This window comes from Carettochelys insculpta, chromosome 1 (assembly GCF_033958435.1).
Source record: "Carettochelys insculpta isolate YL-2023 chromosome 1, ASM3395843v1, whole genome shotgun sequence".
NCBI lineage: Eukaryota > Metazoa > Chordata > Testudines > Carettochelyidae > Carettochelys > Carettochelys insculpta.
Window position 1 is genome coordinate 227,754,766 of NC_134137.1, and position 24,203 is coordinate 227,778,968.

Genomic DNA, 24,203 nt, shown 5'->3' on the forward strand with positions numbered 1-24,203 from the left:
GGGGATCCATGCTTGCGCGCTAGCACTGTGCCAGTGAAAATGGCACCATGTCCCATTCGTTTTTTCATGGTTACTGGGTGCTCTGCATTCTGGCCTAGTGACATCAAACACCCACAAGTAACCAGGGCTAAGGCACTTTGGGATAGGTAACCATAAGGCATTGCTCACCCAGTCAAACTTGGATAAGGCAATGGGGACACAGAAACTCGACATGGAGAAGTGGTGGGTCAAATTTCCAGAAGGTTTATGGACACTTAAATTTGAACTCATAAGAAAGAGGTTAAAAATTGAATTTATTAAAGTCAAATTTATCTTGTAGTGTAGATGTAGCCTCAAATAATACAGCTTCCAAACTCTAACAAATCTCTGCTGAGCATTTGCAACCTATGTTTCTGTCATTGTTTTGAAAGGCTCCTAAACTGGTCATATTTGCATAGACTTTCCTGAGGAAGATGAAAGGCACATCCCTGAAATGCAGATCACATCCTGACAAACTTCAGGCCCCTGCTCCAAAGTATGGAGGCAATGGAGCTTCTCATAAAATAAATTACAACCATTTCAACATGCAAATCAACCTTTTTCCTGATCTTCTGAGAAATGATTGAGTCATTTTAGCTGAAACTTTCCAATAAAACTGTGCCTGAGGCAAAGATCTGGCAAAGAATGTTTCAGCATGAACAGCTGATGTCTGGTAAGTTATGAGCTATTGAAAATAGGATCTTAAAGTGGAAAGTCTAAGGCAGCCTAAACTATAGGTGTAATTGCCCATAGCATACTCTTAGACAAAAGAGTTTAACATAGGTATTTAAAACTTAAATTATCCACAGAGTTTAAAGGAAGCATGCTCGTAGTCATACTGAATGAAACATTTCGATTCAGACTTTCCCACACTGAGACAATTAACTTTTGGGGTATATGTATGAACACCTATAATTCTTCTTTGAGTGCTTGTTTATGTGCATTGTAATATGGGGGGTGTTTATGCATGTGGAAGCTAGAGGATTTTGCCTAGGAGCAAGTTGAGTCAGCCTGGGTGCCCCTATGTCTCGGCAGCTGGTGTGCCCAGAACCTCTGCTCAGCCATGTTGAAGTTCACAGATCTTCTGGCACCAGACTCCTGATAAGAGTTGACCTCGCTGATAAGGGAAGGGAAACTTATCACCAGGGCCTCATTACAGGCAGCCCGTGATGGAGCAGATGCGACAGTTCATACTTCAGCTGCAGGAGTGGCTATGAGAAGTAGCTCCTGGCTGCAAGTGTTTGGCCTGCCTCATGGGGACCTTTTTTAGAACCTACTATTCAAGAGGTATGCTATTTGAAAAAAGTACAGGGGATTTATAGTTTGAAAGACTCCAAGACAACGTCAAAATCTTTGATCATTCGTGCCCCCAATGACACAGGTTGGGCACTTCAGACCTTGACTCCCATCCTACACTTATTAGTCCTTGAGCTACAGGAACTTTTTTCCTCAGGAATAATTGCAGTGGCAGAAAGAGAAAATACCCCTCCACTGGCCAGGCTTGAAATAAGCCCTTTGAAGGCACATTTGAGGACCCCCTATATCCAAATCACCTTACCTTTTCCTCCCAACTCTCCCCTTTCTACTGTGCATAGGCTCATGTTACCTCAGATAATTGAGTACTCAGTGCAGTAGAGAGGGGATTTTCCCTCTAGTTCTTCTCCCTTCATCCGTTCCAGCCCCCTTCCCTGTTCTTCAAGGACTTTTCTCATGAACAACTCCTTATACAGGATGTGCAATTGCTCCTTTCTCTAGGGGCAGTAGAGGAAGTTCCCCAGAAGCACAGAGACAAGGAGTTCTACTTTTAGTATTTCCTAATACCACAAAACAACAAGAAATCCTGTGGCACCTTATAGACTAACAGATTTGTTGGAGCATAACCTTTCATGGGGAAAGACCTACTTCATCAGATTCTGTTGGAGTGATGGTGAGAGGGAACTGGGGGAGGATCACCAGAGCTGTATATTAGGCTCCATAATGGCACCACTCCAGGAGGCACCTAGGTTGACCTGATGGATGATGCTAGGCAAAATCTTCCTTTTTCCATGCACATGCGTGGAAAGGCCATGAACAACACATCTCAAAGAACAACAGTTGCAAAAGGTGAGTAACCATTATGTGTGTGCCACCATTTTGTCATGTGAATAATTCTTGCCTCCTCTGCTTTCCTTTTGATCTTCACATTTTTTCCATGCTCCCCTAGGTCATGTATTCCCCTGCTGACTATTCATTCCATGTCTTCTTTACTAATTCCTTTACTTCTTTTTTTTAATCTGTATTGTTTTCTACAGGGTTGCTGTCTGTCCACACATTTGTGTTCTTTGTATATATTTATCTTTTCTGATGGATTTATCCAACATGTCAGATCTGATCGTTCTGGATTTTCCTCTGTAGAATAGATGCCACAGGGATAGCTACAGATGTTTAACCACCATCTCAAACTCTAGTCTTCTCACCTTTCTTCCTTAATCATTTTCTTCTCTACCTTGATTGAGAACTTCACTTTCCTTCCTGTAATTCAGATGCTGCATATTATTGTGCAAGGACCAGCATATTCTTCCCTAGGTCATGGAGGCTCCCCTGTCTGATAGTACTCTTAAGCTTCAGTGAAGGAATTTGCCAAGAAATCACTTCAATGCATAGATTATAAATAGTAGTTAATTGGGATTAGGATGTAAATCAGAATGCATAAAGAGAACTCCATTTCCACCAGTCGCAGTTTTAGCTGCATTTTTTGCCCTGACTTCTTGGTACCAGATTAAAGAACTTCCTTCTCTTTGGCAGTAGCTGATTCTTGCCTATGGACTTGCTTGTTTCTTGGGTCTGACTAGCCCTGAGCTCAAACTGTCTTTGGGATTGCTGAGTCCATGTAGCAGCACATTCCCTATCCCACAGTCCCTCCTCAGAATGCTGCTTATTCTTCTAGTCAGATGGGATCTGGACATATGCCTGGAATTTCTTGCCTACTATTTAGCCAAGGGAGGACTTCTACTGCTGGAGGAATTCTGCTTTACTATACATTTGCAGAATTCATTCCCTCCTTGGACTTCTTTGCTTCCCCACAGAAAAATGGTCACTAGGCTACATAAATTATGAGTTTGAATCCCCAGCTCTCATTTGTTTTTCAGTTGCCTGTGATATAATACTAAGCATATGTTTGTTAACTAATAATGACAAATAAAGAATCAGTACCAGCTACATTACGGAGGGATCTTTGGGATTTCCTCCAGTGTTCCCCAATCCAATTTTCCATCCATTGTACTGTTGTTTAAATAAGGTAACAAAATAATTGAAACTGGTGTGTTTGGATTGTGTTATTTTAAGACATAAACTATGAAGAATTTTAAAGAATTTTAAAATACCATAAGCAGAATTTTTAATGTTGGGGTGTAGAATTCCCCTGGGAGTAAAGGATTTTAGCAGGGGAGAAACCCCATTCCTGTCCAGGCAGGGAGTGTGGGGGAGGGGAAGGGGGACATTTTCTGGTGTCCTAAGCTTACTATTATACTGTACCTGGGGCAGTCTCCTTTTCCTGTTATGCTAAACACATCCTCCTTGCTTCAAATGCTTCTTTCAAACCAATATTTTCAAGATTATAGCTCCTCCTTTCTTATTCTTATTCTTCTCCATGTTTCCTGGTTTATCAACTAGAAACACAGTTAATATCATGTATTTAATACTAGAAGCCGTGTCTACACGTGCACGCTACTTCAAAGTAGTGGCACTAACTTCGAAATAGCGCCCGTCACGGCTACACGTGTTGGGCGCTATTTCGAAGTTAACTTCGACGTTAGGCGGCGAGACGTCGAAGTTGCTATCCTCATCAGGAGATGGGGATAGCGCCCTACTTCGACGTTCAACGTCGAAGTAGGGACCGTGTAGTCATTGCGCGTCCCGCAACTTCGAAATAGTGGGGTCCGCCATGGCGGCCATCAGCTGAGGGGTTGAGAGACGCTCTCTCTCCAGCCCCTGCGGGGCTCTATGGTCACCGTGGGCAGCAGCCCTTAGCCCAGGGCTTCTGGCTGCTGCTACGGCAGCTGGGGATCCATGCTGCAGGCACAGGGTCTGCAACCAGTTGTCGGCTCTGTGGATCTTGTGTTGTTTAGTGCAAGTGTGTCTGGGAGGGGCCCTTTAAGGGAGCGGCTTGCTGTTGAGTCCGCCCTGTGACCCTGTCTGCAGCTGTGCCTGGCACCCTTATTTCGATGTGTGCTACTTTGGCATGTAGACGTTCCCTCGCAGTGCCTATTTCGATGTGGTGCTGCGCAACGTCGAAGTTGAACATCGACGTTGCCAGCCCTGGAGGACGTGTAGACGTTATTCATCGAAATAGCCTATTTTGATGTTGCTACATCGAAATAAGGTACTTCGATGTAGGCTTCACGTGTAGACGTAGCCAGAATGAGCTATTTGATTTTCCAGATCAGTTCAAATTTGAGCATTTTAAATTAATAAAAGATCAGTAAAAGTAAGGGTCATCAAGAGTACCTTTTTAGATGGAAGGAAACATTTCACAGATGTTCTACTTCTGTCTACTTGCACATCATTGTCTTATTCTTCAATAATCATCCATTTCAATATGCAAATGAATAACATTCCATCGTATTTCGTCTCTCATTGCAGGGTGCCTTGGTCAGTGCCAGTGCAGATGACACACTTCATTTGTGGAACTTAAGACAAAAACGGCCAGCTATTCTTCATTCGCTGAAGTTTAACAGAGAACGGTAAGCCAGACTGACAATAAACAAAGAGGTCATTTAAAAAAACTGACTAGATAGATTTTGCTGACATATTGGTGGTAGCAACGTTTGTTGTTGCCTATGGGTTTCTTGTTTGTTTGTGGAGGGGAGGGGAGAGAGACAGTCATGGGAGAAGAGTTGCTGACTCGATGAATGATGCAGCTGACTGCCTTGAAAGATTTTCTTCCTTCTTAAGTTTTAAAATCTGATTTACACAGAACATGATTAAGAAGAATCTAGTCTGTGGTGCAGTAGCCTCCTTAACTCTGTAGAATCCATTTTCCTTCCCACTAAAGATGGGCTTCTGTGACCTTCTAATTGTGCAAACTTGCACAATTAGTAGATTCTTTTTAAAGACAGAAAAGACCGCTATAATCTTCTATACTGGCATAATCCACAATGCAGGCCATAGTTCTTCATTCCTGTATGGAAGGAATTTTCCTCCTGTATTTTCCCCTTCTTTGTGAGGATGTGGAGTCCAGATTTTCAATAAATAGTCCATTCTTTTACAGTACATATTGGCAGTATGTTAACAAGATAATGTAGATGTGTAATATAAATATGATGGGTAAATCAAAAATGTTTGAGAGATGTGCTTTCATGGTTAATTTTGCTTGTTGAATGCCTAATAGAAGTCTTGAGACAAAATATATTAAATCAATGGTAACATTTATCAAATTTAGCTACTTACAGGGTCAGCCACTTTTACATATGCTTGTATTTTCAGAGATGCTCTGCACGCAGCTCATAGTGACATCAGTTAGAGCTGCAGATAGCAGAGCCACAGTTCTGTTCTAGATATGGGGAAGGCTTTCTGTTTAAAGTTTAAATGTTCTAAATATTCTAAAATTGTATTGTTACTTGGATCGCCTTCACATTTGATGTGCCTGAAGGGAATTAAGAATAGAGTCAGGGATACAAATTTGGAGCTGTTTAGCCAAGGGATTCCTAAAATACTCCATTGTGGGGGAGGGAATATAAAAGCTGGGGGTGGGAAGCTTTTCTTAACATTGACTTACTCTGGTAACCCTTTGTTCTTCTATGAGTGTCCCCGTGGGTGCTCCACAATAGGTGTCGGGCTCGCCCGGCGCCACAGATCAGAAGTCTTCCAGCAGTTTCTCCTGGATCGCGCATGCGCTGGCGCGCGCTGCTCCCTTACACACCCCCGGCCACGTGCGCGATCCAGTCCCCACCAGTCCCTTCTCAACTGCCATCGGCTGCAGACGGAATCCGCTCAGGCTACGGCCAGAGTCAGATTAGATAGTGTTTCTACATGTAAATTGTTGTTTTTTTCTGGTTTAAAAAAAAAAAAAGAGAGAGAGAGCAAGAGAATATCAAATATATATAAAATAAAAAGAGAGAGAGGAGCGGAGAAGACGAGTGGATGTGAAGGCCAGTAGGCTTCCCCTTGCAGGCTGGTGTCTGCGACTCGGGTAAACAGGCACGAATTAAGTGTCAAGTACCCTATTAACAGTAAAAAGACTCACCGTGATGTCCTCTTCAGGCTTTAAAAAGTGTGAGTCTTGCCGCGAAGCTATGCTGGCCTCCGATGGGCATAATGAATGCATCCGGTGCCTGGGGGAATCACACGTTACCCAGAAGTGTTCCCACTGTGCTAAGCTCACAGCCAGGGCCAGGAAAGACAGAGAAATGCGGCTTAAAATGCTCCTGTTTGATAAGGCTCTCCAGCCAGACTTGCCGGAGAGGCCTCAACCAGAAGGGCCCTCTGGGCTCCACAAGAGGAAGGCGGCTTCTCTCACCCTCTCGGTGCAGAAACGGAGGAAGCTCTCCCCAGCCCGATCCCTGCCGGTGGGTTCAGCGAGCGGGACGGGTGGAGCACACAGCCCCCAGCCGCATACTCTCACAAGCAGCAGCGCAGCAGCACACGTGGCAGAGGCTGAGCCTCCGATTACAAAACAGCCGGCACATGCGGCACCTAGAGCAGCGGCCAGGCAAGCACCAGAACCGGCGGCACTGCCACAGGCGGCACTGACTCCCGCGGCACCAATGGTGCAGGGCCAACAGGCAAGGAGCCTGCAGGCACCGGAGGACATTATCCGCGCGGCACCGCAGCTGAGCGGGCCGAGCGCGGCGCCGACAGCGGGGCCGAGATCCCCGGCGCGGGAGGGGGCGGCACCAGCCCCGCAGGGGAGGGGAAAGGTAAAAGGAAAAACCTGGCACCGCAGCCCTTCTCTGGATAGGGCTGCACTGCTGCTATCAACAAGCCCTCCCCTTATGCTGCACATGCCACCCAGAAGGTCAGGGTCTCCACCGGCCTGTCCAGAACCCCCTTCTCCGTTCCTCCAACCAATATCACCATGGCTTGGGCCACCTTCGCCCTTCCTGGGACTGGATCCCTTGGAGTACTATCACAAACCAGTTTCACCGCTATCTGTGTCGTCAGGGAGATCTCGCTCTCCCAGACATCGGGGGTACACACCCCGGGAGTGGTCCAGGTCTCCATCCCCAGACCCGTGCCCGTGCTGCCATGGTCATCCTTATCATGCTGGACACAGACACCCTGGGCCTACACCCAGGGGCAGGTCCCCTCCTGCTGTCCAATACCCCCGGGGACACTCCCGGACGGGGATGGAAACACAGCGATCTCAAGGGGAGTTAATTTTAGAACCCCGAGACTTCCCTTCGCAATCCTCCAGCGAGCAGGTGTATCATCGGCCGCAGGAACCTGAGAGTTCGAAGGAGGTTTACCCTAGTGGTTCCTCCCCATCCTCCCCAGATGAGGCCATGGCCCCCGGGGATGTTGCTCTCCCGGACGACCTCAAACAGTTTCAGGAGCTGTTTAAAAGGGTGGCTTTCACGCAAGGCATCCAAACGGCAGAATTGCAGGAGAAACATCACAAACTCCTGAAAAATTTGAGACCCCTGGCTTCATCCAAAATTGCTATCCCGCTGGACAAAGCCATTATGGAGTCAGCCACTACCATATGGCAGACCCCAGCCTCCGCTCCGCCTATGAACAAGAGAGCGGATAAGAAGTACTTCGTCCCGGCAAAGGGCATGGAGTTCCCCTTCAGTCACCCACAACCAAACTCACTGCTGGTCGAATCGTCCCGGCAGAGATCAAAAACTTCTCAGTAGAAATCGGGGGGATCAGACAAAGATGCCAAGAAGCTAGAGCTGTTTGGCAGAAAGGTATATTCCTCTTCCACCCTGCTATTGAGAATGGCAAATTATGCGGCACACCTAGCGAACCATAATTTTGATAATTACTCCAGGCTTACTTCTCTCATGGACTCACTTCCGGAAGATAAGAAGCCGGTGTTAAAGGCAATTGTGCAAGAGGGCTACGCAGCTTCGAGGACAGGAGTCCAGATCGCCCTGGACGTGGTGAATACGGCGGCATGCTCAACGGCTACAGCAGTGGTCATGCGTAGAGAATCCTGGCTCCAGACATCGGGTATCCCGAGGGACCTACAGGCGTAGATTGTGGATCTTCCCTTTGACACGCAAAAGTTGTTTGCAGACTCAACTGACTCGGTCCTCCACTCCAGTAAGGACTTGAGAGCTACACTTAGAACCCTGGGTATTTATACCCCTCCGTATAGGAAGAAAAAATATTACGCTTAGCAAAGATGCCACCCATACCAACCACAGCGTGCGCAGTATCAACGGGGCTACGACCAAGGGCGACATCAGCAGCAGCAACAGTACAGAACTCCCAGGCAACGTTCTTAACAAAGCTGTACATCCTCGGGGCAGGCCCAAAGGCAACAAGTTTGACGGGCATGTTGGGGGCTGCACTATCACCACCATCGCGCAATGCCACTCCCATCTCTTGTTCCATCATTGCCTCAGACCGTTTCACTCCCAATGGCAAAAGATCACCGCAGACGAATGGGTGTTGGAGATCATAGCCATGGGTTACGTGATCCCCTTTCAGTCGCTCCCACCGCCGAAACCTCCCTCCAGGCCCCACCTCAGGGACGCTACCCACGAGGTGAGGCTCAAGCAGGAGGTGGACCACCTTATGTTCATAGGGGCGGTGGAAAGAGTGCCGGAACAATTCCAGGGGAAAGGCTTTTATTCACGCTATTTCCTCACAGAGAAGAAAACAGGAGGCTGGAGGCCCATCTTAGATCTTCGGGACCTCAACCGATACTTACGCAAACAACGTTTTCGGATTATTACAGTCGCCTCCATACTCACGGCACTGGACGATGGAGATTGGTTTGCAGCCCTCGACTTACAAGATGCTTACTTTCATATAACGATCCATCCGGCATACAGACGCTTCCTCCGCTTTATGGTCGGCAAGGAACACTTCCAGTACAGAGTTCTTCCGTTCGGCCTCTCCTCGGCCCCCAGACTCTTTACCAAAACCCTGGCAGTGGTGTCAGCCTACCTGCATAGACGGGGGTATTTATATTCCCATACCTGGATGACTGCCTATTGAAAGGGACCTCGAAGGCAGAGGTCCTACGCATGATACGCGTAACAGCAGACACATTTTCTTCGCTGGGCCTAGTCATCAATTTTGCGAAGTCAAAGACCGACCCCACACAAGACATAGAGTTCATAGGGGCACGTATAAACTCTTTTACAGCAAGGGTGTACCTTCCTGACGCCCGCTTTCGCGCCATCAGTTCGCTGGTGCAAGTCATTACATACAGCCCCACAGTGCCGGTCTTAACGTGCTTGCAGCTGCTGGGCCACATGGCAGCAGCGACGTTTGTGGTGCAGAACGCCAGATTGCACATGCGCAGCCTGCAACATCGGCTGGCGAGTGTCTACAAACCGACATCCCACACTGTCCGCAGGGTGGTGTCACCCACGACAGAGGTGCTCAAATCCCTGCAGTGGTGGGTAAACCCCAAAAACCTGCTAGCAGGGGTACCCTTTCACCAACCACAAATCTCTATGTTTCTTACCACCGATGCCTCCCACATAGGATGGGGAGCACATATCAGCGACAAGGTGACGCAAGGGCTATGGTCCCCTGCGGAACAGTCACTGCACATAAACATACTGGAGCTCAGAGCAGTGTTCAATGCCTGCAAACATTTTCGAGACCACATATACAGCAAAGTAGTCGGGATCAATACAGACAATACCTCCACTATGTTTTATATAAATCGACAAGGAGGAGCCTGATCCCATGCCCTATGTGCGGAAGCAGTCCGACTGTGGAACTGGTGCACTGCCAACAACATAACGTTGAAAGCCTTGTGCTTGCCGGGCGCTCACAATGTGAAAGCGGATCAGCTGAGCAGGCGCTTCGCACTCACGCACGAATGGCAGATCCGCTCCGATCTGCTACGACCAATCTTTCATATGTGGGGGTTTCCCCAGATCGACCTGTTTGCCACCCGGCACAACAAGAAGTGTCCCCAGTCCTGCTCCAGGGCAGGATTGGGGCGGGGCTCCCTAGGAGATGCATTCATGATTTCATGGAAGGGCCCCCTACTTTACGTGTTTCCCCCCACAGCGCTTATCCACAAGGTCTTGCAGAAAGCCAGAAAGGAGAGAGCCCTCATGATTCTAGTAGTCCTAACATGGGACCGGCAGCAATGGTTTCCCTTGCTTCTGCACATGTCGGATCGCCCACCGCTCCCTCTTCTGGTGGCGCCAGACCTACTCACACAGGCCCAGGGATCCATAGTGCACCCGCACCCTCAGGGTCTGCGCCTACAAGCATGGTTAATCCATAGCTCAGCTCCTTAGAAAGCACATGTACGGAGGGAGTACAACAAGTCCTGGAAAGTAGCCGAAGGACCTCCACCAGGAAGACTTACGAGCAGAAATGGACTCGATTTACGCCTGGTGTTCCGCCAAGCAGTTAGCTCCACTTGACGTTCCTATACCTGTAATACTAGAATACTTATTGGACCTCAAGAGAGGCGGGCTTTCCCTATCCTCGATAAAAGTCCACCTCGCAGCTATATGTGCTTTCCGGCATACAGAGGAGGGGCCCATGGTATTTGCCCATCCTATCGTTACCAGGTTCCTGAAGGGGTTGGTAAACCTGAACTCCCCTCGGAAACCGCTTCCACCATTGTGGAACTTGGACTTGGTGCTCAGCACGCTAACGGGTCCACCCTTTGAACCATTAGCCACAGTTCCCCTGCGTCTCTTTACGATAAAAACAACCTTCCTCCTTGCAATTACGTCAGCTCGCAGGGTGAGTGAGCTCGCATCAGTTATGGCAACGCCGCCCTGCACAGTATTCTCAAAGGAGGCGGTAACCTTACAGTTGCACCCAGCTTTTGTTTTGAAAGTTTCTTCAGAGTTCCACCTTAATGAACCAATAGTTTTACCCTCGTTTTACCCGAAGCCTCACAGCTCCAGCAAGGAGGCATGCCTACATCTCCTGGACGTGAGGAGGGTGTTGGCCTTCTACATAGACAGAACTAAGTCTTTCCAGAAAACAGACAGGCTTCTAGTATCTCTCGCTCCCAGGTCAAAAGGAGAAGGTCTCTCTTCACAGAGAATCTCAAAGCACATTGTGTCCTGCATAAAAATGTGCTACAAACTTCGAAAGACTCCTTCGCTGGCCCCTCCCCTGGCTCACTCCACCAGGGCGGTGGCGGCGTCAACAGCCTTTTTCAAGGGTATCACGTTAAAAGACATCTGTAGAGCAGTGACTTGGTCATCCTACGACACCTTCGCCAAGCATTATGCACTACATCAGGTATACCAAGAGGACACCCGTCTGTTGGCAGCAGTCCTTTCGGGGGCAAGTTGCACATAAACCGATTACCCACCTCCTTACTTGGGTTACTGCTGGGTAGTCACCTATTGTGGAGCGCCCACGGGGACACTCGTAGAAGAAAGAGAAGTTACTCACTGTAGTAACGGTGGTTCTTCGAGATGTGTCCCCGTGGGTGCTCCACCACCCGCCCATCCTCCCCGCTTCAAATCTCAGTTTAGTGTTTTTCAGGAGCATCCGAGGCGGTTGGTCAAGGAACTGGCAGGGACCGGATCGCGCACGTGGCCGGGGGCGCGCAAGGGAGCGGCATGCGCCGGCACATGCGCGATCCAGGAGAAACTGCTGGAAGAATTCCGATCTGCAGCGCCGGGCGAGCCTGACACCTATTGTGGAGCACCCACGGAGACACATCTCGAAGAACCACCGTTACTACGGTGAGTAACTTCTCTTTGTGCACAAATAAAGATCAAACCATGGCTCATAACATTGCGCCAGGGTCTCCAGGGCTTGAGGGTTACCCCAGAAGTGCATGGTACCCACCAGTTCTTTGACAGGAAATAAAGTAAAAACATTGTTTGAAAGAGTTTTTCTCCCATTTATCATGAGCCAAGCAATTCTAAAATTCACGTGTCAGATTAATCTCAGCATGTGAGCATAAGACTTCTGAATGTTTTTAAGGTTGAAAATTCTGTTAACACTTGTATAGCCAAGGGACTAAGTTTTATTCCTTTACACCTCACCTTTTTGTCAGCTCAAGTCCCACTTTGTGCAGAGTTCTTGAAAGGATCAGAATCACATTGGTAAGATATGCCTCTATCGGGTGTGATGTTTCAGGATTTTTGAGTGAAAACCTCCCCCCATCAAAAAAAAAATGATTCCTGGCAGGAAAGAGAGATTTTAGGGTGCAGAAGTGGAGGGAATAGGAATGAGAGGAACTTGGGGCTGCACTGATGGGAGGGGAGATTATGGGGTGGGAGATAAATTGGGATATATGGTAGGGGAGGTGAGAGGAGTTGGGTGGCTCGGGTGAAGGAGGGGGATGTGGGGTAGGAGACATAGGGTGAGTGGCAGGGAGACTGGGGACAAGGGTGTCTCAACCCCAAGTTCTCACCTTCTGTATGTCTGCTAGGGCCTCTTTGCCCCACTAGCACAGACTGAAACTCTCTCTCTGTCCCACCTTCACGTGAGTTGAAATCTGGGGCTTTTTCCCTCATGAATGGTGATTGAGTCCCATTCATTTGGTATCCTGTGAGTAAGTGTGAAGTGGTTACTTTTCACAAGAGTGCTACTCTGTCAGGAGAGTACGCTAAGAGTTTGAGGGTAGAAGAAAAGAAGGTAGTTGCTTTCCTGCACAGTGAAAAAGCAGAGGGCAAGTATGTGTGATATGGTAATTTTGGGTTATGTCTCAGAGGACAGAGTTAAGGCTATATGGGCATGTAACTTAACTCTGATGTTTGAGTATTTTACAACATGAACTCTCATTGGGCAGCCTCTATGTGAATGAAATTTATTGCCATTTAATACCCTTTGTTGGTTAAGAGTACGAAGGCTGTTGACTTCTGGAGACATCCAGTTAGACTTATGTGCTGTGCTTGGGAGGAACCAATGGTTGTAGTTTATGTAGGTACCAGTAATTATAGGGTAGTGATTTTCAGCCAGTGGTCTGTGACCGCCTGGAGGTCTGCAAGCAGGTTTCATGGGGTCTGACAAGCATGGACAGCATTAAACTTGTTAGAGCCCAGAGCAGAAATCCAACGCCTTACCACATGGGACTGCAGCACAGACACTGAGCCCCATCTCTCAGGATTGGTGCCAAAGCTTGAGTGTTTTAACTTTGTGGTATTCCTTTGGTGTTGGGCTCTGGGCATTTGTCCTACTTGCTGCTCCCTGTTACCAGCCCTGGCTTTTATAGACAGGAAAACAGTTGTTGTGTTGCATTTGGGCCATGGAGTTTTTATGAAAAGTTTCTGGAGCAGGGCTCAGAAAAAAAAAGATTGAGAACCCCTTATATAGGGAGAGGAAGGAGAGGCTCCGTGCAGACCAAGTTTAGGCCACTAGGTAAGAAAATAAAGTCTGGGGCCTCCATAGCAGCATTCTCTGAATTGTTTCCAATTCACATACAGTACTTGAACAGACAGGACATCAGGGTCTTAATGATTGTATGAGGTGAAAGTGTTGGGATGAGGGATTGTGGTTTATGAGAAACTGGGGAATCTATTTTTCAGAAAGGAGTGAACATACCAGAAGGATGGGCTCTACCTCTACCAAAACTGAAGCAGATTTGTGGCATGTAAAATTAAAAGGTCACAGAGAAGTTTATAAACTAAGGATTGGGGGAAAGCCCACAGGTGCAGAGGAGCACACAGTTCAGACATACATCTCTTAGGGAAGGATTTATTAAAGAGAATATTAGAATATCTTAATAAAGGGCCGAGGGTAAAAGTTGGTAAAGTATAGTTAAGAACTGAAGAGAAATGGTCAAACAAGGAAGATTGAAGGTAGTCAAATGTTGACAAATTTTGTAAGTGCTTTTATACAAATGCTAGAAGTTTAAATATTAAGATTGGTGAACTTGAGTTTGTGGTGTTTAGCAGGGATATTGATATAACAGGTATCACAGGTACTTAGAATAATAGTAATCAATTACACATGTCTCAGAGGAGAAGTTGTGTTAGTCTGTATCTGCAAAAACAATGAGGACTCCTGTAGCACCTTAAAAACTAACACATTTATTTGTGAATAAGCTTTCTTGGTTAAAACCAGTTTGTCAGATACATCTCCTGTACTATTTCCCACTGTTCCCATTGATTAGCAGGTCCTACAAAAGATCAGATAAGATATGGCCCATGTAATCCTCATTGCACCCAGGCAGCCACACCAGTATTAGTACAGCATGCTCAGAAGTCTCTCAGTGCGACAGCCTCAGCCTCTCCCAATCTATCTGATTCTGTTTTCACAGGATCACAGTCACCTCCTGCACCTAGACCTGCTGCTGCTCCACCTTATTAAATGGTTGGTCCATGGTTGAATCCTGTTCACTAGAGGTGGAACAAGTTCTCTTAGAAAGCCAAAAACACTCTGCCAGGCCCACCTGCTTGGCAAAATGGACCTGATTCTCTGTGTGGGCTGTACAGACAGCATTAGACTTGCTAGAGCCCAGGGCAGACCCCTTAAGGGCTGCTCAGAAAGGGATAATTCCTATTGAGCGCCCCCCCCCGAAAATGATTCTTGACTATCTTTTTCATCTGAAGCATGAAGGTCTTGTCCTAGCTTCAATCAAGGTACATCTGGCCATGATCTTGGCCTTCCATCCATCGATTCAGTATCAGTGCTTTCATAAGACTTGACAACCAGGTTTCTGAAAGGCCTGAAGAAGGTCTTCCAACAGGTTCCAGAGCCTCTATCCCAGTGGGCCTCAACTTCCAGCTGTTGGTCTCCTGCTCTCTCTCATTCCTTTCTGCTAATTTGACATTTCAGTGGCAATTGCATTGGCCAGGAGAGTTTCCAAACATTGTGCCCTGATGTCCAAACCCCCTTTGTGACCTTTGTCAAGAATAAGGTACAGCTCAGACTGCACCCAGCCCCTACCCAAAGTAGTTTTGGCTTTTCACGTAGATGAAAATTTTTTCTTCTAGTTTTCTTCCCTAAGGCATATAACTCCAGTGAGGAACAGCTCCTCCATGCATTAGACATTAGGAGAGCACTTGCCCTTTACCTTGAGCAGATGAAACCCTGCCGTAAGTCCTCTCAGCAGTTCGTGGCTTATGCCAAGTATATAAAGATCCTCCTGGTATCGTCACAGAGGATTTTCAAGCGGATCGTCTCCTGTATCAAGATGTGCTATGACTTGGCAAGGATTCAGCTGCCCCCATTGATGTGTGCTCATTCTACCAAGGTCAAGCCTCTTCAGTGTCCTGCCTGCCACATCCTGATTCAAGATATCTACAAGGCCATGAGGTGATCTTCAATACATACGTATATGCCAGAGATGAAGCTGGGTTTAGCAGACCTGCGTTGCTTTTGGCATGTCCTCAAATTCCTACCCGCCTCTGCAGATACGAGCTGGAGTCATCTACATTGAATGGACATGAGCAGGTGCTCAAAGAAGAAAAGACAATTACCTGTTTACATAACTGGTGTTCTTCAGGATGTATTGCTTATGTCCATTCAATATCTTGCCGTCCTTTACCTCTGTCAGAGTTTCCAGAAAGAATGAACTCAGAGAGGAGGGGGTTCAGCTGTGCCCTATATAGTGCAGCATATGAACATCATTCCAGGGGCCCCTGGAGCTGGTCCCCTAAGGACGCTGCTGAGAGAAAATCTTCCAGCAATGGAGCATGTGGCTACCGCAAACACCTACATTGAGTGGACATGAGCAACACATTTAGAAGAACACCAGTTATAAAAGCAGGTAACTGTCTTGTCCTCTGTATCCATTAAGATCCTGAATTTAGACTGTTAGGGAGCTTTTGGTACCAATTTAATTAGCACCCCTACTCCACTGCCATCTACCCTTAGCTTCCTATTAGTATAAATATCATCAGAACTGAACTTCATGATGCTCAGAGATATCTCCTTTTATCAGCCCTGCATGAATCACTTTCCATACTGGAATAGTCCTGTGCATTAACAAGAAATCTCCCTTCCTCCTCAAGCACTCAGACTCCAATGAGGTGTACTCCTCTGCAAGAGGAGTATTCTTCCTCTTATTTCTCGAATATAAGTTAGACCTTCTTACTTTCCAAGGTGCAACCGTATGACCCATACTGTTCTGGTCAGGTCATAGCAGACCTAGGTAACTTAGGGAGGGACCTCCTAACTTGTACCCTGACACATCTGGCCACTTATTTATTACCTGTATGGTCTTAGCTCTTGGCCTAACTAGACTCCTTGAAGCTTCCATCGAGCATGAAAATATAGGTCATCTGTAACATCAAGGTTCAGATCACCCTCACTACAAGTCTTGCTCAGGACATAGAAACAACCTTCCCATGTCTCCCTGGCAAAGTCTATAGAAGCCCAACTTTCAGAAGAGGAGCATCCTCAACAGAAGCTGTTTGAAGTAATTCCAGCTCCTACGTCCCAACTTCCACGTGAAGCTGCTGTTTCAGTTGTTCTTGTCAGAAGCTGGAAATGGGTGACCGGAGGGTTCTGTTAATGATTATCTCTTCTGTTCACTCCCTCTGGGGTGCCTGGCATTGGCCACTGTCAGAAGAGTAGTTACTGGGCTAGACAGACATTTGGCAGTATGGTAGTTGTGTTCATTTTCCTCCTCTCCACCATGTGACTGCAGGGATATAAGTATTTCAAGACTTTTTTGAAGGACAGAAAGTCCCATAACCACAAAATGACACACAAATTATTGCATATTTTACATTCTTTGCTTGAAAGTCCCAGTGCCTCTCAACTAGGGCCTTCTAAAGCCAGCTTATCTGCTCTGGCAAATGCCAGCATCCATATTCAAACTTCAAAAAAGGCCGATAGAAATGTCAAGTCCCCTCTGTGAAATTTGAGTACTTCTGTTTACATCCTGCATGATGTGCTCATAACTGCAGCACCTCAGAGAGAACAAGACAACAGGTGTCCAAATCCATGTAAAAGAAAAGGCACCAAAGCAGTTTCTCCCTTTTGGAAGGGAGAGCTATTCTTCTCCGAGTTATTGCTCATGTCCATTCCAAGTTGGGTGTGTGCTGGCACATACCCAGTTGCTGGAAGCTTTTTTGCCCTACCCAGTAGCCATAGAGTCAGTGCGGTGCCCCCTGAAGTGACACCAATATGGCAACCAATATACGCGCCACCAGCCCGCCCACCCCCCACCCTCGCTCAGTTCCTTCTCGCCATGCTGCCGGTCATTGGAGCTCTTGCTTTCTCTGTTCAAATCATTGCTAGTAGCCTAGTGTAGTGTAAATACTTCTTGCAGAAGTGTAAATAGTTTTAGTATTTGTTAGTTAGTCTTAGTGTGTTAACTGATAGCCAAGGTGGGGCTTTCTATCCCACTCAGTGCCTCGGCACCAGGGAATGCCTGGCTCCCCAGGCTTTAAGACTTGTTCAAAATGCAGCAAACATATACACAAAAGTGACCCCCATTCAGCCTGTTTGATTTGCTGGGGGGAAGGACATTTGTGTGATCACTGTTCAGTTTGTAAGGCCTTTAAGCCCAGAACTTTGAAAGATAGGGCCCAATGCCTTAAAGTTCTGTTAATGGAGGCAGCTCGTAAGCCTCAAGAGTTTCGAGCAGGAGCAGAGAGTGGAGCCTCCTCAGTGTAAAGTGCACCAATGCCACCAACTATGGTACCACCTAAGGACTCTCGGCAGTGAGAGCAGGTGCAGACACCATCACTGTCTTGGCACCACAAGAGTCAGTCTCCTGTGCTGAAGAAGAAGAGGAGGCAAAAGAGGCATCACTCACTGACGTTAAAGTGAGTTGTCCTCAAGTCCAAGGCTCCAGCGTGCACTGTCGCAGGGCAGGAAGCGCATCCTTTGAAGCTCGTGCAGAGCAGGAGCCCACAGGCATTGGACTTGCCCTGAATGCTGGAGGCATTTTGAGAGGCACAAGGACTGCTTCAGATGACACTGTGGGGTCCTTCTCTGTCTATGGAGGACAAGCACCGTAGCACTGAAACGGAGTGAGCTGGGCTCATGGACGTGACATCGGCACCAACCCCTGCGCTCACATCAATGCCAGCACTGACACTGTATCAGGTGCCGAGTGCTCCAGTGCTGACTCAGCAGACCGTGGACCAGTTTTAGGTGCCCTATGCTCCGGCACTGGCACCGCCCTCGGTGTGCACATCTACACTGACTCCAGTGGCCCCGCCGTGGTCATCTGCCTCTGAATTGGCATCGGAGTCGGACTCCTACTCAAGTTCCAGATGGAGTGGGAAGCTTGAGAAGGTCGCACCATAGCCATTGCAGGCATTGTAGTCGTCGCTCGGACCATACAGATTGGTCACCGGCTTCGCGGAGGCCCTTCTGGACCCCCTGGGAATTTCACAAGGTGCAGGGCCAAGCTGCTGGAGTGCCTGCATGGTCCTGGGGGTCCTGCTGATCCCACGCTCGACACCATCGACACTGTCGGGTGCCACACCACCAGAATAAAGACAGGAAGTGGCAGTCATCATGGAGCTGCCTGTGTCTGCCTTGTTGGCGTTGACCTCAGCACTGTCATTGGCACTGTCGCAGTGGGATTGGAGGCCTTCAGTGCCAGTGCCGTCTGTAATTGTACTTCCGGTGGCGATGGGGCAGCCACCAGCCCAGGCACTGGCACCAACTCAAGTGCAGGGAGCGGTAATGGCACCATTTGTGCCACCAGTTTTGGGATTTCTTGGCCAGACGGTGCCTATGTCAGCTCCGCCTACGGTGCCCCCTGATTTGCCAGTTATTTCCATAGGGGTCCAAGTGCCTGAGCAGGTCACTACTGCCCTTACCCTCCAAATGGCGGCACGAGGGCTATCATCTTCTTCCTCCCTGGATGAGGCAGTGGCAGGCTCATCTGCCTCACCTGTATTGGAGGATGGCAGGGCATTTCAACAGCTCCTTAGGAGAGTAGCTCAAAACTTGGGGGTGCAAGCAGAGGAGATCTGGGATAAGATGGACCCTGTTATGGACATTTTGTCCTCAGCAGGCCCCACCAGGGTGGCTCTGCCCATAATCAAAACAATTGCCACTACGGCTAAAAAGGTTCAGCAGACCTCTGCTTCTGCCCTTCCTTCAGCCCATAGGAATGAGGTGGTACTTTGTCCCATCCCAGGGCAATGAACATTTGTTCGCACACCCACACCTGACTCCCTAGTAGTGGACGCTGCTAACCATAGAGAGCACCAAGGGCTCCAGCATCCCTCCCTGAAAACTAGAGAAGCCAAACACTTAGACCTCTATGGGAGGAAGGTCTATTCAATGGGAGGGTTGCAATTAAGAATTGCTAACCAGCAGGCTCTGGTTAGCAGGTATGCTAATAATACAGTCAGTGCCCTGTCTAGGCTCTCAGAGATGGTGCCACCCAAAGCCAAGCAGGACTTCACAGCCATGGTGGAGGAGAACAAACTGATTTCAAAGGCAGCTCTGCAGGCAGCATTGGATGCTGTGGGTGCTGCCACAAGGGTTATGGCCTCCAGAGTGGCAATGCGCAGGCGGTGTGGGGGCTTGGTTGCAGGTTTCTGGCCTGCCTCATGAGGTCCAACAGACAATCCAGGACCTGCCTTTTTATGTCCTTAGCCTATTTTCATGTAAGACAGTTAAGAGACTGTATAGTCTGAAAGACTCTAAGGCCACCCTTGGCTCCTTGGGCCTGCATACACCTGCCAACCAACACAGGCATTTTATTGCCTGTCCTCAGCAAAGACAGTTTCCGCAGGCGCAAAAGGTTGGCAGTAGAAGGTAGAACAGGATGGGCAGACATCATTCTGTCCAGCAACCTCAAGGCCACCAAAAGAGTCCATGGGGCCAAAGCCTCAGTTTTGATGGCATGGCTGAGAGCATGGGACCAATCTCACCCATTCCAGCATCCCCACTTTTTTTGTTCTGCCTATTCTCCTTTTACCATAGATGGTGCAGCATCACCACAGACCAGTGGTTCCGGCGTACGGTAGAGAGGGAATATGCCATTCAGTTCTCTTTGTACCCTTCTTCCCAACTTCCTTCGCTGTCCCTCTTCAGACACCCCTCTCATGAGATCCTGTTACAGCAGGAATTGCAATCTCTCCTGGGTTCTGGGGCCATTGAAGACGTTCCTTCCAGGTTCAGGGGATGGTGATTTTATTCTTGGTATTTCCTAATTCCAAAACCAAAGGGGGGCTTGAGACCCATTCTGGACCTAAGAGGTCTCAACGAGTTTGTTAAAAAGATTAAATGTTGTATGATATCTCTGGGTCTCATACTCCCGATGCTGGAATGGGGAGATTGGGTCGTGGCTCCCGACTTACAGGATGCATATTTCCATATTTCAGTCTACCCTCCTCACAGGAGTTTTCTCAGGTTTGTGGCAGATGGGAACCATTATCAGTTCACAGTGCTGCCTTTTAATTTGTCTGTGGCCCCAAGGCCCTTCATCAGAAATGCATGGTGGTAGTAGCAGTGCACCTGTGCAAGCAAGGGGTGCAGCTGTTCCTGTACCTGGATGAGTGGCTAATCAAGGGTCATTCCAGGGAGCAGGTGATTCAGCATATACAACCGGTCCATCAAACCTTTGTAAGCCTTGGTCTCTTGAACAACGAGGCAAAGACAGTGTTGGTCCCATCTCAGTCAGTAGTGTTTGTAGGGGCATGACTGGACACCAGGTATGCCAGGGCTTTCCTGCTGAAGGACAGGTTCAGGTCCATGGGGCCATCATCTGAGACATCCTGGCAGTTCCCACCATGGTGGTCAGGTGCTGCCTGCGTTTGCTGGGTCACATGGCAGCGTGCACCTTTGTGGTACAGCATTCCAGGTTGAAGATGAGCCCTCTACAGCTATGGCTGCCATCAGTGTATCGCCCTGTAAGAGACAGTTTAGATTCAGTGGTTACAGTGCCAACACAGACTTTGTCCACGCTGCACTGGTGGTTGGACAAGGGGGTTGTCCTCACAGGAGTTCCCTTTGCCTCCCAGCAGTCCTCACTTTCCCTAGTAATGGACGCTTCAGACTGAAGGTGAGGAGCGCACCTAGGTCAGCTACAAACCCAGGCTCTTTGGATTGTGTCAGCTCCACATAAACGTGAGGGAGTTCAAGGCCATGAGACTAGCATGTGTGACTTTCAAGGCCAACCTGACAGGACATTGCATGTCAGTCAGTACAGACAACATGACAGCAGTGTACTATATCAACAAATGGGGGTGCACACTCCTCTTTCCTATGTCACGAACCATGCTGCTCTGGGATTTCTGCATACAGCACATCATCATGCTGCAGGCCCTTTACTTCTCAGGTGTGCACTGGGCCAACTTAGCAGGTCTTTTACAGATCACGAGTGGTTTTCTCCACCCGTTCTATTTTCCGGAAGTGGGGATACCTTAGGTGGACCTGTTTGCCTCCCAACTCAATGCGAAATGTGGGACATTTTGCTCCTACTGCAATCAGAGCCCAGAGTCCTGGGCAGACGCCTTCAGTGTCTTCTGGTTGGGCAGGTTGATGTATGTGTTCAGGCACCACTGCCCCCGTGGGATCTCAGTTTGGTGTTAGCCAAGCTTTTGGGGGCCCTCTTTGAACCTTTGGCTACCTGCTCCCTGCTGTTCCTGAAATACAAAACAGCATTTTTGGTGACAGTCACCTCAGCCAGGAGAGTATCTGAGTTGAGGGAACTTTCAGTGGACCCCTTGTACACAGTGTTTCACAAGGATAAAGTTAGGCTGAGATCTCACCCAGTGTTTTCACATAAGGTGGTCTCCATGTTTCATGTTAACCGAGACATTTCCCTATTGGTATTTTACCCAAAGCCCCATGCCTCCCTGCAGGAGCACTGTTTACATACTTTGGATGTTAGAAGTGCACTGTCTTCTGTATGAATAGGACTAGGCGCTTTAGAAGAACTCAGCAACTCTTTGTGGCAGTTGCTGACAGGATGAAGGACCTTCTGGTTTCCTCTAACTGGATTTCCTCCTGGATAGCGAAGTGCATCAAGGAGTGTTACAGGCTCACAGGGGTTCCTCCCCTGCCAGTTAGAGTACACTGCACAAGAGCACAGGCGTTGTGTGTGGCATTTTTGGTAAAGGTGCCTATCCAGGACATCTGTAGGGTGGCCACCTGGTCCTCAATTCATATGTTTACAGGACATTATGCTTTGACACAGCATGCACGGGAAGACGCTGCAGTGGGCAGGGCTGTCATGCAGTCCATTCAGGGCTTTGACCCCACCTCCTAGGCTTTGGCTTGTTTTCACACAACTTGGAATGGACATGAGCAATCACTTGAAGAAGAAAAGACAGTTACCTGTTCTGCAACTGGTGTTCTTTGAGATGTGTTGCTCATGTCCATTCCAAAACCCTCCTGCCTTCCCCACTATCAGAGTAGCTGTCAAGAAGGAACTGAGAAGGGGACTGAGTGGGGGCAGGCGGTGCATATATTGGTCACCATATAGGCAACCGCTCCAGGGGGCACCACACAGACCCTATGACTACAGGCTAGGGCATAAAGCTTCTGGCAACTGGGCTTGTGCCAGCACACACCCAACTTGGAATGGACATGAGCAACACATCTCAAAGAACACCAGTTAAAGAACAGGTAACTGTCTTTTCAGCTAGTCTGCCATTTAAAATAGTTAATTACAAAACTCTTCTTTCAGAATATGATCATCTTAACTGGCACAGGACGTCAATATTTCTGAATAACTCCCAATTAGACTCTCTTGGATAACTGCTTTTATTCCTTATGTACAGCTGAGTGATCAGTGGTGACGGTGATTACCATGCATTTTAGCTACCCTTCTGGAATTTCCAGAGAAGTTTAGTATACAACAGAGGATCTCGCTTTTGAAAGAAATTAGTTCTTTGCTTCCAAAACAGATAGTGCTCTATATTCTTTAAAAGTTTCTTGAACTACGATGAAATCTTTGGGAATTTACAGCACCAGAAGAAAATAACCTAGCTATCAAATGCATTCTGGACAACCTTCTGTTCCTTCATTCTGCAAGTCTTTTCAAGGATCACCTGCACCTCCCAGACAGAGGCAGAAATTCCATAGGAGACTTTTTTCCACCACTGTGACTGCTACAACATATGTAGATCCGTGCTCCAAGAACTCAGTTTGACAGTTATGTCGAGAGCTATTGGAAACTGTTCATTCAGCATCTGTATCCCTTCACTACCAGATAGGATCGGAGGGGTAGCCGAGTTAGTCTGGATCTGTAACAGTAACAAAGGGTCCTGTGGCACCTTATAGACTAACAGAAAAATTTTGAGCGTGAGCTTTCGTGAGCACAGACTCACTTCATCAGATGCTGGTCTTGGAAATCTGCAGGGCCAGGTATAAATAAGCCAGAGCAAGGGTCGGGATAACAAGCTTAGCTCGGTCAGCAAGGGTGAGGCTTACTACCAGCAGTTGATTTGGAGGTATGAACACCAAGGGAGGGGAAGCTGCTTCTGTATTTAGCCAGCCATTCACAGTCTTTGTTTAATCCAGAGCTGAGGGCGTCGAATTTGCAGATGAATTGTAGCTCAGAAATTTCTCTTTGGAGTCTGGTCCTGAAATTTCTTTGCTGTAGGATAGCTACTTTTAAGTCTGCTACTGTGTGGCCTGGGAGATTGAAGTGCTCTCCTACGGGTTTTTGTACATTGCCATTTCTGATGTCTGATTTGTGTGCCTTTATTCTTTTACGTAGAGACTGTCCAGTTTGTCTGATGTATATAGCAGAGGGGCATTGCTGGCACATGATGGCATAAATTATATTGGTAGATGTGCAGCTGAATGAACCCACGATGGTGTGGCTGATCTGGTTAGGTCCTGTAATGGTGTTGCTGTTACAGATCCAGACTAACACGGCTACCCCTCCGATCCTATCTGGTAGTGAAGGGATACAGATGCTGAATGAACAGTTTCCAATAGCTCTCGACATAACTGTCAAACTGAGTTCTTGGAGCACGGATCTACATATGTTGTAGCAGTCACAGTGGTGGAAAAAGGTCTCCTATGGTGTTGCCATTACAGGACCTAACCAGATCAGCCACACCATTGTGGGTTCATTCAGCTGCACATCTACCAATACAATTTATGCCATCATGTGCCAGCAATGCCCCTCTGCTATATACATCGGACAAACTGGACAGTCTCTACGTGAAAGAATAAACGCACACAAATCAGACATCAGAAATGGC

The 24,203-nt window shown here is 47.8% G+C and overlaps 1 protein-coding gene across 2 annotated transcripts in view; it reads left to right on the forward strand.

Moving 5' to 3' along the window:
• Positions 1-24,203, forward strand: part of STXBP5L (syntaxin binding protein 5L) — a 443,298-nt gene that overhangs the window by 166,388 nt on the left and 252,707 nt on the right. For both annotated transcript variants that reach the window (XM_075000721.1, XM_075000731.1), the window contains exon 4: positions 4,639-4,739. In XM_075000721.1, coding sequence (XP_074856822.1) covers positions 4,639-4,739 — 101 coding nt within the window. The remainder of the gene's footprint in view (positions 1-4,638; positions 4,740-24,203) is intronic.